Source organism: Hypanus sabinus, chromosome 4 (genome assembly GCF_030144855.1).
Source record: "Hypanus sabinus isolate sHypSab1 chromosome 4, sHypSab1.hap1, whole genome shotgun sequence".
NCBI classification, from domain to species: domain Eukaryota; kingdom Metazoa; phylum Chordata; class Chondrichthyes; order Myliobatiformes; family Dasyatidae; genus Hypanus; species Hypanus sabinus.
This window is the reverse complement of record NC_082709.1, coordinates 22,473,983-22,488,135: the sequence shown is the minus strand read 5'-3', so window position 1 is coordinate 22,488,135 and position 14,153 is coordinate 22,473,983. Positions and strand designations below refer to the sequence as shown.

Here is a 14,153-nt window from a genome sequence, read left to right as displayed (position 1 = left end):
CCTAAACACATCTTTAACTCACCCCCTGCCCCATCCACTCTCTGCATTCTGCAGAGATCACTCCCTATGTGATTCCCTTGTCCATGCATCCTTCCCTGCTGATCTCCCTCCTGGCACATATCCCTGCATGTGACAGAAATGCTACACCAGCCCATTCACCTACTCCCCTACATCGATTGAGTCCTTCCAGGTGAGGCCACACTTCACCTGTAAATCTATTGGGGTCATCTTTTGTATCTGGTGCTCCCAATGTGGCCTCATCTACATTGGTGAGATTCAGTGTAAATTGGGGAACTGTTTTCTTGAGCACCTCCACTCAATCCGCCAAATGTGGAATTTCCCAGTTTCCAACCTTTTCCATTCCTATCCCTGTTCTCATTCTGACATGGCGGTCCATGCCCTCCTCTTTTGCCATGATGAGGCCACCCTCAGGTTGGAGGAGCACCACCTCATATTCCACCTAGTGTGGTGAACTACATACAGACACGCCCCCTGCTGACTGCTCCTGTGGCTCCTCCCACAGACCGTTGTATAAAGGCGACCAAGGCCTGAGCCCGGCCCTCAGTCTCCAGGATGTAGTATGGTGGTCACTCACTGCTTGTTCCTTCTTCAGTCAATAAAAGCCGATATCTCGCCTTTACATCTCAGAGTGAGTTATTGATGGTGCATCACCTAGGTGGCCTCCAACCTGATGGCATAATCATGGATTTCTCCAATCTCTGGTAATTTCTCACCCTCCCCTTTCCCTCTTCTTTTATTCCCCACACTGGACTCATACCTCCTCTCCTCACCTGCCCCTGCTGCACCTCCTTCTTCCCTTTCTGCTAGGTTCCTCTATCCTCTCCTATCAGATTCCTTCTTCTCCAGCCCTTTACCTTTCCCACCCGTTTGGCTTCAGTTAGAACCTTCTAGCTATTCTCCTTCCCCTCCCCCAACCTTTTTATTCCCCTTTCTTTCCAGTTCTGATGAAGGGTTTCGGCCTGAAATATCGACTATTCATTATCCATTTACAAATGACTGTTCATTCATTAATTTCCATAAATAAGTCCTGACCCGCTGAGTTCCTCCAGCTTTTTGTGTGTGTTGCTCCAGATTTCCGGAATCCGCAGAATCTCTCATGTTTAGGATTTATCACTTAGCTTGGTAACCTTGATTTCTGTGTCTTTTGTTTAATTAGGAATTGGTTTATTATTGTCGCATTTACAAAGATACAGTGAAAATCTTTGGCCTGTGTGCCATCTACACAGAAAATTCCATAATGTTAGAGTAAAGCAGCAAGCACTACAGTAAGGTAAATGAGGAGATCAATTAATGAATCAACTAAACACTTGCACTAGCCTGATATTCAAAAAAACCTTTGGGAGATGCATGGCACGGAGTGTAAAACAAAACGTGGTATTATGGGCCCCTTTGACAAATTATTGTCCAGACTTCCACAAATATAGCTGCAATTTGAGTTAGATAAGGGAACACAGTAAGCACAGAGTGGACTAAGTAATAATTGAAATTACACAACCTTTTGATCATCCTGTTCAGAAGTAAAATTCCTTATCTTATCCTGATTTCTTTCCTTTTTGAGCTAATTGTGAAGAGCTGACCAAGTCTTTAATTATTCCTTCATATATTTACCTTAATGCTCTTCTTAAACTGATATCTCGGCGTGGAGGAATCCTTGTCCAGAAGTTCACTGAAGATTAAAATCTGCTCAAAGAGAAAGACTCGCCGTTCCTTACTTCGGGGCAGAACTCCAGAATCCTGTTCTGACACAAGAAATGTATCTTGTCGTAGCAATTGGCCTTGTGCTGTGAGTTTGCCCTGAAGATAACAAATAATTCAGAGAGGATTCAACAATGCCTGCCAAATCACTGATTTCTGAAGGATTATTCTTCCCCCTTCCTTTTACTGGAGTTTATTGGCCTTTATTCACTAGTAGAAACATAGCAAACAGTTGTATGATGTAAAGCTTGCAGTAGTATAAACGGCAGTGTGAAGGCAATCAGTAAATGTTCCTACTCTTGCACAATGCCAGATAAGTTATAGTTAATTTAAAAAACAGTGAACTGAATCGATGAATTTATTTGAGACAATTTGAAGTCTAGAAACGTGAAAGTAAATACAGATAGCAAGGAGCTGATGTCCAGTTTGCTCTTCCTGAGCTGCACCCCATTGAAACTCTCTGATAGACCAGGCACTGAAATCCACACCAAGGTGTGAAGTTATAATTTCTCATTTGTTATACGCTAAATGTGACTGACAAATGTAGATCTAGTATAAATTAATTTTAATCCTTCTTTAAGTACTAATCTCTGGCAAACAACCAATTTGGTACTGAAACTCTGATGTTACATTCTTTTAGAATTTAATCATTGAGACATTTGATTCTTTTACCTCCTGCTTTTATTTCCTTTAATCCCATTTTGCCTTGCCCTTGATTTGCTTTCTGTCCATGAATTTACAATGATTTAATGTTTTTTTGATTTGCAATCTCTGCCTTACTGAGGATTCTTATAATTGGTTGGAGTTATTTGCTGACGTTACCTGTTCGACCTGTTGAAGGTTTCCAGAAGTGGAAACAGGGAAACTAAGGTGTCCAATCATTTAGGCTGATTGAGGATTCCATCATTTATATCTCCAGGTAGTAATAATTTCCTTCTTAATCCTTTGACTGTCTAGTGAGTTATTTTTTTTTTGTCTCAGCTCCTTGGAGCTAATTATAGTTAATGGTACATCAAAATTAAGAATGGGCATGAGTTTGCCTCCATCAGAGGTGGATCGATGATGACTCTATAATACTCAACTCTACATGTAACTTTTCTTAAAACGAAGCAGGACATACCAGGCTGCTTGTAGGCATTAATGGAATTTAAACTTTTGGCTTAACAAGCCTCTAGTAGTTTTACTTATGCATTATAACCAGAGAATTAATACTTAAAGTTAGAGTCACCCAGTAAATTTTCTGTTGCATGCTGCTTTTTCAATTCCATCGTCCTTAAAAACACATTGTCTTATCTCAAGTATTAAAAGTTAATATGGGTAATGATACTGAACTTGTATTGGTTCCACGGTGGACAAGCTCCCACTACCGAAAAGTGCTCCTCATGGCATGCACTTCAAATAGCCTCTGACAACCAAGTCCATCTCCTGGCCTTCTCGTGTGGCTTAGTCTCTAAGCCTGGTGGAACTGTTTCTACTGACAGGAGAAGGGGCGAAGGCTAGTCCTGGCACCTTAAAACCAGTGGTTCGGGTAGATGGAGCTCATCAGCCTGGGAAGGCAGTCCATCTAAGAGAGGGAAAACTCTGATTTCAAACCTCGGCTGCCTTGCGGCCATACCCACTCATGGGAAAGGCTTCGGGAGTAAAACCTGAGGACAAATCCAGAGTCCCTAAGGCAGTCCAACATTGCCTTCAACCTCGTTCTGGCAACTCCTGCGATGACACCAGTGCCAAGCTGTATTGGCCTTTGCCCTTCCCTTGGACAACGTCGGTGGCATGGAGTGAGGAGACTTGCTGCATGGGCAACTGCTGGTCTTCCATACAATTTTGCCCAGGCCTGCGTCCTGGAGAGGACACTCCAGCGTCACCTCATTGTGACAGCACTACATGGGAAGCAGCAATTTACCAGTTGAACACAGACGGAAGCAAGACTTTCCAGGTGCTGGTCCATGGTCCCGCGAGACTAACGGCTGCCATCACATCAGTATATTACAAACATTGATATATCTTAATTGCAGTAAATAATTCTGTTATTGAAAGAAACTAAATCCTTACATTAAACCCACTAAGTCTTCCCAAATTCATCATATCATTGCAGCGTTTTGGCACCAGGAACATCACATTAACAGCTTTCTGTCAAAAAGATGTAAAAGAAACAATGAGCAATAATACAGAAATTACTGTCGAGGCAAGATGTAATACAACAATGTTATGAATCAGAGGTTAGTTTACTTTGTATATTAAGTATGATCATTTAATACTTAAAAGAAAAATAGAAATTCCAGAAAATATTCATCATATCAGGCAGTGTCTGAGGAGAAAGGGTTAATGCTCAGGTCAATGACTTTTCAGCATTGCAAGCTGCTTGCTGCAAATCTACTTAATTTTAATCTACTTTTGGCCAGTCAATCTACTCACTGGTTCCACTGCATTCTGGATTACTAATTCACATAAAATAATAATGCTTTTAACTCTTATTTTGTTTAGATTTTCAAAAATGAGCTGCATAGATTTTTACTGGGCATGTTTATTAAGGGTTAGAAATTAATCCATGCTGCAAACCTTGAGTTAAGTGGTTAGAGGAGCCCATCTAGTTTATCTCTGTGTCATTTGTGTAGGAATTTCATGTGTGAACCTCAAACAATGATGAGAGCATTTAAAATGGGTATCAAAATTTAGATTTTGGAGTCATAAGGCATGGAAGTTGACACGTCAGCCAACCAATTCAAGCACCAATTTACACTAATCCCAATAATCCTCACTATGTCTCCGTCATCTTTCCCTAGATTCTGCCATACACACTCACTCAAAGGGCATGAAACTATGTGTCATTGTAATGTGGGATGAAGCCAGAGCACATCCGGGAAACTCAGAGTCACAGGGATAATGTGAAAACCCTACTCTGACAACAGCAGAGGTTAGGATTAAGCTTGTTTCATTGCAGCTGAGGCAGCAGCTCTACAAGCTGTGATATTCTCTCACCACTTAGTAGATGATAAGGGGGAGTAATTTTAAGATCCTCATGTAGAACGTGAAAGGATCCTGTGCTGATACAAGTCATGCTACTTAAAAAGAATGTGTGTACTTCCGTAACCACTTTTGTAAGTCATTACACAGCTTAAGGAGCATTGAGCGAGAAGGACAGGTAGGCATGGGAGTGCACTCACTGCTTCTCAGATTCAAACCCGGTCTTTTTCAAGGAGAAAGCTCCTGCGTATTTGGAAGTTCAGAAAGACATACAAGCAGAGATGAAGTGATAGTGAGTGAAGGCTAATTGGAATCATATTCATAAACTTCAGCATTCTCTTCCTGGTGCAGAAAGAAATTTCATGTCTACACACATGGTCATGGTAAGTGAAAATAGCAACAAACCCCATTTACCAACAATGGCACAGTTACCATTATTCCAAAACCTACATACACCTCAGCTTACATTCACTTCCAGTTATTCCAGGGGTACCCAACCTTTATTATGTCATGTACCAATAGCAATAAGCAGGAGTCTGTGGACCCCAGGTTGGGAACCACCAAGTTATTCTATCACTACAGGACTTCCAAGGCACCCATTCTGATACACAATTTCTTCTTTAAAGAGCAAGCTGCAAGCAACTGTTGACAAAAGAAGCACCCACTATATGTTGTTGAACAGAATATCCTTTAGGTAATCGGCTCATTAATACATACATTTTCGGTGAGTTATAGATTGGAAATCTTTGAAGGTGACAGCATGCTAATCTCAGAACTATTTTACATAGAATACAGAACATTGGAGCACAGTTCAGGCTTTTCAGCTCACAATGTTGTATCAACTTTTAAACCTTCTCTAAGGCTAATCTAACCTTCTCTCCTACATGGCCCTCTACTTTTCTATCATCCATTGTGCCTATCTGTGCTGGCTGGTGGCATCAGCACTGGATTTCGAGGTGAATTGCCCAGAGTTCGAATCTGGCCGGCTCCTTGTATGCTTCCCATTCATCTGGGTTGAGTGTTGAGCTAGTAACTCAGCCTCCTAAAAAATAGTGAATACTATGGAAATAGCAAGAGTGTTGGCTGATGTGCCACAAGGTGCACAAAGGACAGCAACAACATTGTGCATATCTAAGAGTTTCTTAAATGCCCTAATGTAACCCCTGGCAGGGCGTTCCATGCACCCACCACTCTCTGCATAAGCAATCTACATCTGACATCATTATGACCTTAACATTATGCCCCCTCATGTTGACTGTTTACTCCCTGTGAAAAAAAAAGTCTTGGGCTATCCTGTCCTGCTTGAAGGTTCTATACCATGGAATATTATTGAGTTGACAATCCTGCCATTGACCATATTTCTGTGATAGCACCAGTATCATGTTTCCCTGTGCTAATCAATGCTTTACTCATCTGGCTAATTAGTCAGACTCCTTGCATTAAAATAAACATATAACTATCAGGCCAATGTTTGGCTCTGCCTGTTGGTCTGACTTTAGTTTCCTTTCGATATCTCACTGCACCAAACCATCAATGGTATTTCTATAATGTGCCTCATTTTCTTATCAAGTTAGCTTAAACCAAGGACTTCCAACCTTTTTTATGCCATGGACCCCTACCATTAACCAAGGGATCCATGGACCCCAGGTTGGGAACCCCTGGTTTAAACACTTTTCAACAGCACTAATAAAGTTTTCCGCATTGATGCAGGTAACATCTTCTCCAGAGGTTGTCCCAGTGATCTAGAATCTTATAACAATGTTACAGTTTTAGTACTACCAGTAATATAAATGTTTAACAAATGAAGAAAACAGGTTTTACCGCAATTTCAGAACAGTCGAACCCAGCTTTCTCACTGTATTTGTAGAAGTCCTGCAAAAAGGCATTTTTCTATTATTAAGTATTTAGCATGATTTATCAATATTTTTAATAGACAAATATAATAGGTCAGCTTCACACATGAATCATGTATGTAGAAGTAGATTCTATCAGTGGATATTTCATTTTCTTGTGTTTTGTCATTCATAGCCACCTTTTTATTTATCTTTCTATTCTCTCACGGAAAATGATGTAAAATTGCATACTTCGTACGTGCTGAAGCTTTACAAGGCATTGGTCAGACCACGTTTGGAATACTATGAGCAACTTTGGACCCTGTATTTAAGGGAAGATATGCAGGCTGTGGAGAAGGTCCAGAGGAAGTTCACAAGAATGACGCCAGCAATGAAAGGCTTAACATACAGTATGCGGTGGCTCTTGACCTGTACTTAATGGAGTTCTAGGGAATCTCATTGAAAGCTACTGAATAGTAAAAGGCCTGGATAGGTAGGACGTAGAAAGGATTTTTCCATTAGCAGGACTTTCTGGTATTCGAGGGCACATCTCAAAATAAAGGGGTGTTTCCTTAGAACTGAGAAGAAATGCAATTTCTTGAACCAGAGAGTGGTGAATTTGTGGAATTTGTTATCTCAGAGGATTATGGAGTCTTTAAGTCATTTTGGGTGTACTTAAGGCAGAAACTGATAGGTTCTTTATTGGTAAGAGGGTTTAGGAATACAGGGGAAGGCAGGAAAATGGGTGTGGTGAACTACGTATACCTGTCTGGACATGCCCCCTGCTGGCTGCCCCTGTGGCTCCTCCCACGGACCCCTGTATAAAGGCGATCAAGGCCTGAGCCCGGCCTCTCAGTCTCCAGGATGTAGTATGGTGGTCACTCACTGCTTGTTCCTTCTTCCAGTCAATAAAAGCCGATATCTCGCCTTACGTCTCAGAGTGAGTTATTGATGGTGCATCAATAGGGTCAAAGATATCAGCCATGATTGAATAGGGGAGCAGATTTGATGGGCCATTTGGATCAATTCTGCTCATCATAATGACTCCCAGTAAAATAATTCTCTTGGTAAAACATAAAAATGAATGCTTTGTAATGGGCTAATTCCACATTCAATTTACACAGCTATGATTTAGGTACAGCTTCTTCCCTTCTGCCATCAGATTTCTGAACGGTCCACAGACGCATGGACGATACCTCATTTTTCCTTTATTTCATTAGTTACTTTGTGATTTATAGTAATTTCATATCTTTGCATGCCTCTGCTGCTGCGAAACAGCGCATTTCACATTACATAAGACATCGATAATAAACCTGATTCTAATTTGATCTAAGAAGTTTGCAGGCTGTCATATTGTTAAAGATACAGATAAAGGCTTCCACAAACTTTGTCTCAAATAGCTATTAGGTAGCTTGTTAATATAATCAGAGGACCTGCTCAATGTTAAAGGAAGCCTTTCTGAAATTTTAATTCTTACTGTAATTGAATGGTGTGAAGAGGTCCAGTGGTAGAGTGGCCAATTTTGTCTCTATGTTTCTAAGCAGGTTATCAGTTGTCAAGTCCTTACCTTGAGCAAAAGCTGGTACTTAGTTATTCTCTGTACAGGTTTGATGAGATAGTCACTCAGACTAAATTTCTCATTCAAATCCAGTTTTATGTCCTGAAAAGAAAAGCAAAAAATGTATATTTTAATGTTATATCAATTTTACTCAACTACTTCCGCTGTTGCCTGAAAGGAATTTGTACATTCTCCCCGTGACTGCGAGTGTTATCTCCGCATGATTCCACAGCCCAAAGATGGGTTAATTGGTCTTTGTAATTTGTCCCAAGATTAGGCTAGAGTTAAATTGGGGATCGCTGGGTGGCATGGCTCAAAGGGCTGGGAGGGTCTATTCCATGCTATATCTCAATAAATAAAAGATATGTAAGCCTGCTTGATATCATATGGTTTGCACTCATGTGTTGTGAAATTGAACACCTCTGCAAAGTAGAACATTCACCTTATTCTCCAAGTAGCATAGCTGTTTTTGAATATCATTGACTTTGCTGGATAATTAATGTACTGTTAACCATTGATCCCTAATTAGTGTTTTTATCTATTTATCCTTGAAGAAGACAATAAATTGCTCACCTCAAAGTAGGCATCATTTTCAACCAAAATGTACTCAGATTTCGGCTTGTTTTGGCAGTACACCACATACATGCCTAAGCGCCTTTCCTTCAGAAACAAAATACAGGGGTTGTAACTGGATACCTAATAATATCTGCAAAATCCGGCAACATAAATCTTATGTACGGCATGTTATAGATGCTGAAGTTTCCAAGAATGTACTTTGATGCAAATAGAAACTTTAGCATGAAATGCCCAAATCACCACACTGAAAGTGGTTTAGACACAAATATCAATTGAAGGACTGATCATGAAATTTGTACTTGTTTGTCTAATTTGACACAACTTCTACTAAATTCAGTCTCAGCAATTCAGCGATTGCAGCTGTTAATCTAGAAGTGGACATAGATACAAAGCAGGAAAGGGTGCCCCCAGTGCTATTTAAGAGGGTCATGTTGCATCTAGGTTAATTGCTTACTGATTCTACTGAGTATTGTTTCAACGCAGCTTGCGTTTTGTCCTTCCAAAAACTTTTAGGAGTTTGGAAAGTCTGCAAAGCTTAAGGTTGGCAGAAACAAATTTCTCCTAGATATGGGTGCATTAGTATCAGAATCAAATTTATTATTATTGACTTATAGGATCTGAAATTTGATGCTTAGCAACAGCAATGGCATAAAATTACTATAAGGTTCAAAATAAATAAATAGTGCAAAAAAAAACAAGACAGTGTCGTGCACTATTTGATTGCTCAGAAATTTGTAGGCAGAGGAGAAGAAGCACTTTGAATGTGGGTCTTCAGGCTCCAGTACCACCTACCTGATGGTAATAATGAGAAGAGGGCATGTCCCAGGTGGTGAATGTCCTTAGTGATGGGTGTCACTTTCATTAAGCACCACCTCTTGAAGATGGTCTCATTGGTGGGGTGTGTGTTATGCCTGTCCTGGAACTCTGAGTATATAATCTTAAATCAAATCAAGTTTAATTATCATTAAACTATACATGGACACAGTCAATGTATAGTTCCTCTGGGCCAAGGTGCATAACATTCAGAATAGTGAGAGAAAAGGAAAAAAAACACGTCTAGTCCAAGTCCCTGAATGACTTGCAGATTGTTGGTATAGCTCCCGGCAATGCAGCCTATCATTCCACCGATTGAACACTGGAGAGGCCAGCTCCCAACTGAGCATGGACTCTATGCCACACCACCTCCAGTGTCTTCTCACCTGGGCTGCTGCAGCAGGCAAGCCCGTGGCTTGGTGTCTAGTCTTCACTGCAACTGAGGCCATGTTGCTGCTTCGTTGCCTGATTTTTACCGAACAAGGGAAACAGGCCTGTGGCATCTTACGTGATCAAAGTCCAACAGGGACTTGTGATCAGAAGAGAAACATCCAAGACTGTCACTCACAGTTACACTGCATGTTGCTTTTGTGCACCAGCTCCAATGTCTCGAGTAGCATGCAGTAGCAGGGCCTGCACCCAGGTCACCTCCTCTGAACCTTCTCCAGCCCTTCTGCTGACTTTTTCTCTGGCCTGAGCACTGGCTCCCCCTTCTCTGATCCAAGTGTCCGCCTCTCCTTCTCCGAATCGTCTGTTGGCTCTTCAATGCCCCGGCTGACTGCACCAAACAACGAGCAGCTCACTGATGTGGCAGACCTGCTGTACCCATCGTTCTTGGAGTCCAGTGTAGACTTACGATCATAAAAAGCACATTGTAAAAAGAAAATTGCACCTTTGGTTGGCCCTCACGAGGCTGTTGCGTTCAAACGCATCGCCATCTTACTGGAAGTTTTCATAATTTCTTGTAACTCTGCATTGGAGCTTGTATGTCAGGCTTTGATGTGAACAGTCAGAGTGTGCCCCACTATGCACCTGTTGCAATTTGTAGTGACATACCAAATCTCCTCAAATTCCCAACACTAGTGTGCAGAACCATACACGTGGCTTTGTGATTACATCACTGTGCTGCTTCTAGGATAGATACTCTGAGATATTGACTCCCAGGAACTTGAAATGGCTATGCTTTTCATCATTGACCCTTCGATGAGGACTTGTGTGTGTTCTTCCAACCTCCCCTTCCTGAATTCCATAATCAGCCTATAAGCAGAGAGATTTCAAGGTGTATGATTTATACATTCTTTGATCATAAATGTGCTTTGAGTCTTTGGGTTTCTTGGTCTTGCTGATGTTGGGTGTGAGGTTGTCATTGCAATAGCTCTCAGCCATCCAATCTTTCTCACTCCTGTACACTTCCATGCCACCATCGGAAATTTTACCAACAAAACTGGTGTCAAATGTGAATAACAGTTCTCTCCAGGGCCAACACATCGATGCGGTCAGGAAGAGGGGACAGCAGTGGCTTTGCTTCATTAGGACTCGGGAGATTTGCTGTGTCACCAAAGACTCTTGCAAATTTCTACCAGATGTACAGCGGGGAGCATTCTGAGTGGTTGCCACAAAACGTGGTATGCAGCCAGCAATGCACAGGATCGAAAGAGGCTGTGGAGGGTGATAGGCTCTGCCAGCTTCGTCTTTGACACAACCCTCCCCACTGTCGAGGATATCATCAAGAGCAGTGCTTCAAAAAGGTGGCATCCACCATTAAAGACCCTCCCCATCTGGGGCACACCCACTTTGCATTACTACTTTCAGGGAGGAGGTATGAAAGCCCACACTATGTTCTAAGAACTGCTTCTCCCCCTCCATCATCATATTTCTGAATGGTCCATGAACACTACCTCATTATTCACCTTTTGCATTATTTATTTATTTTGTAAATTACAGTGATTTTTATATCTTGCACTGTATCGCTGCCGCAAATTTCATGATAATTTCATGATACATGTCGGCATTAATAAGCAGGATTCTGATTCTGATTTTGTGCTTAACCATGCAGCCATGAGTGTAGAGAGGATAGAGCAATGGGCTAAGTACACATCCTTGAGGTGCACCTTGCTGACTGTCAACAAGGAGGAGATGGTATTAACGATCTACACAGACAATGATCTTTTGATAGGAAGCTGAGGATCCAGTTGCAGAGGGAGGTACAGAGGCCCAAATTTTGAAGTTTGATGATTAGTACCGAGGGGGATGACGGTGTTGGCCACTGGGCTGTGATTGATAGTTTGCAGTCGTAATCATTCCCCTAGGAGTGCAGCATAACTGAGTGAACAAGCAGAGGACACAGATGAGCTGCTCAGAAGAAATGATGAAAGGACACATTAGGAGACCATATCATTCAAACAAGCATCTACAGGGAACAGTGCTCAGACTACCTGAATCAGGATCAATGTGTGAGATGCTTATGATTCATGAAGAAGATTCTGAGATGTCTCTTGCCACAGGCAAAACTCCAGACAGATTGATATGAAATTCTCAGTGTTATGATACTATGCAAATTCACTGCAACGTGTTTGTTTCACTCTTTCTTTGTTCAGCGCCTTTGACTAGTTTGACAGCTAGTAGTAATGAATTGAGAAAGGATAAGCAAATTGTAACATGAAGGACAGGGATAAACACTGTGAAAAATAATCAAATATCGAAATTACATTTTACCTCAATGTAAAAGGCATTTGTTTTGTTAGAAGAATTAGTGGCACAAACAGCAATAAATATGTTTGAAATAAAAGCCATTACATAGATGTGATAGGAAGGGATCAAGATTGGCAACAAGTTTGAAAACACTTCAATAAAGCAGAAAGGATGGAGGATGTTTTTCATAAGGAATGAAGCTCAGAGGATCGGAGAGTAGAATTAGGAATGATAAAACACAGCATAAAACACCACTGGAAGTAAATTGTAAAAGTAAATCTAACTGCAGAGAGCACTAATAAAATAAAAATTGTTGCAATCAGACTTTGATTTCCAAATAGATTGAATGTGTATTCATGAGAATGTTTATAAAACCATTTCTTTGGACAGTATATAGTCTCTTCCCATATCTCCTATCTATTGTTTGTAATCTGAACAGATTACGAGTTGGAAATGTGGCTGCAAACTGAATTTCTGCTTGGCAGAAGGGGCCTGCAGTCCACAGACTCCAGTAGATCCTTCCAGCTGGTTTTCCAAACTGGGAGAATTCCCGCAAATCCAGCTTCCCTGGTCTTCAGGGGAGGAAGATGTGTTTATGATGGAGTTTTGTTGCAAGGGGCAGATATTACAGGAAGATCTGTAAATTGAAAAGCTAAAGTGATATTAAGTTTAATGTCCAGGTTGGGAGGAGGAAGGGTGTGAGAAGTGCAGGAAATAGAGATGCAATTGAGAAGCTTTTTCAACCTTGGTAGAAGGCAGACATTGTTAAAGAAAAGTGAAAATATCTGAGAGGAAATGGGGTAAAAAGTCAGAGCAGAGGTTAAAGGGACTGGGGAGACTTTGAGGATGGAGGCAGAGGAGAGGACAATTTCCATGGAAATGAGGTCAGCAAGTACCTGGGATATAGTGATGGGATCGTGGTCCAGTAGGAGGTATTTGCAAGTTAATGCTCACCTTATCTCACCAACAGCATTGCCTTTGTCAATAGGCCTGATGATAATGTATTAACTCAAAAATGATAAAAGGCATTTGCCCAGAGCAGTATTTTGAGAATTCATGAGCTAATGAAAATCTATGATGCCTAAAAGCAAAGTTTTGTTGAAGGATTTACTCGGGTGAAGATTAAAGTGGACTGAATGGAACAGCTTTGAGTCAGGGTATATTGCTGCTTTTGATGAGAGAGAGATGGGGATGGGGTGGGGGGGGGGAGAGAGAGATATGTAGATGTAGTTAGTTACTGGGTCTCTTGCCAATACTTTCTTAAATCACCTCAGTATTTCCCTTTAGTTCTCACATCTCCTGCTTTGTGAGGTTTAATCATCTCTGCATTGAACTGAGGCTGTGTCCTACAACTAATGGGCTCCTGAATCAGCTGTTGTAATGGCTAGCTTTGTAGCTCACTTTTGTGAACCAGTTCTAGATGTTACTTGCTTACTGGTATTGTTTGCATGATCTTTTTTCAGCACATTGAGCCCTTGACAGTCTCCTTTTATAAAAATATGTTCTATTGGGTTTCTTTGTTTTGTGACTGCCTGTAGGAGATAAATCTCAATGTTGTATATACTATACATACTTTGACAATAAAAGTACTTTGAACTTTATACGTGTTTCTTTTCACACAGTAAGAGGTCATTAAACTTGCTGTTTATACCAGCTCTAAGAGTAATCCCATCAATTCTTTTTAAGGCATTTGACAAGGTTCCACATGGTAGGCTATTCAGAAAGTCAGAAGGCATGGGATCCAGGGAAGTTTGGCCAGGTGGATTCAGAATTGGCTTGCCTGCAGAAGGCGGAGGGTCGTGGTGGAGGGAGTACATTCAGATTGGAGGGTTTTGACTAGTGGTGTCCCACAAGGATCTGTTTTGGGACCTCTACTTTTCGTAATTTTTATTACCGACCTGGATGTGGGGGTAGAAGGGTGGGTTGGCAAGTTTGCAGATGACACAAAGGTTGGTGGTGTTGTAGATAGTGTAGAGGATTGTCAAAGATTGCAGAGAGACATT

At 41.2% G+C, this 14,153-nt stretch overlaps 1 protein-coding gene across 1 annotated transcript in view; it reads right to left on the bottom strand.

The window, feature by feature from the left end:
• Positions 1 to 14,153, bottom strand: part of LOC132392548 (kalirin-like) — a 44,493-nt gene that overhangs the window by 19,590 nt on the left and 10,750 nt on the right. Inside the window, exons 5-9 of the mRNA XM_059966564.1 lie at positions 8,644 to 8,730; positions 8,080 to 8,172; positions 6,502 to 6,552; positions 3,769 to 3,846; positions 1,630 to 1,815 (exon numbers count right to left, since the gene is read on the bottom strand). Of these exons, the coding sequence (XP_059822547.1) occupies positions 1,630 to 1,815; positions 3,769 to 3,846; positions 6,502 to 6,552; positions 8,080 to 8,172; positions 8,644 to 8,730 (495 nt within the window). The remainder of the gene's footprint in view (positions 1 to 1,629; positions 1,816 to 3,768; positions 3,847 to 6,501; positions 6,553 to 8,079; positions 8,173 to 8,643; positions 8,731 to 14,153) is intronic.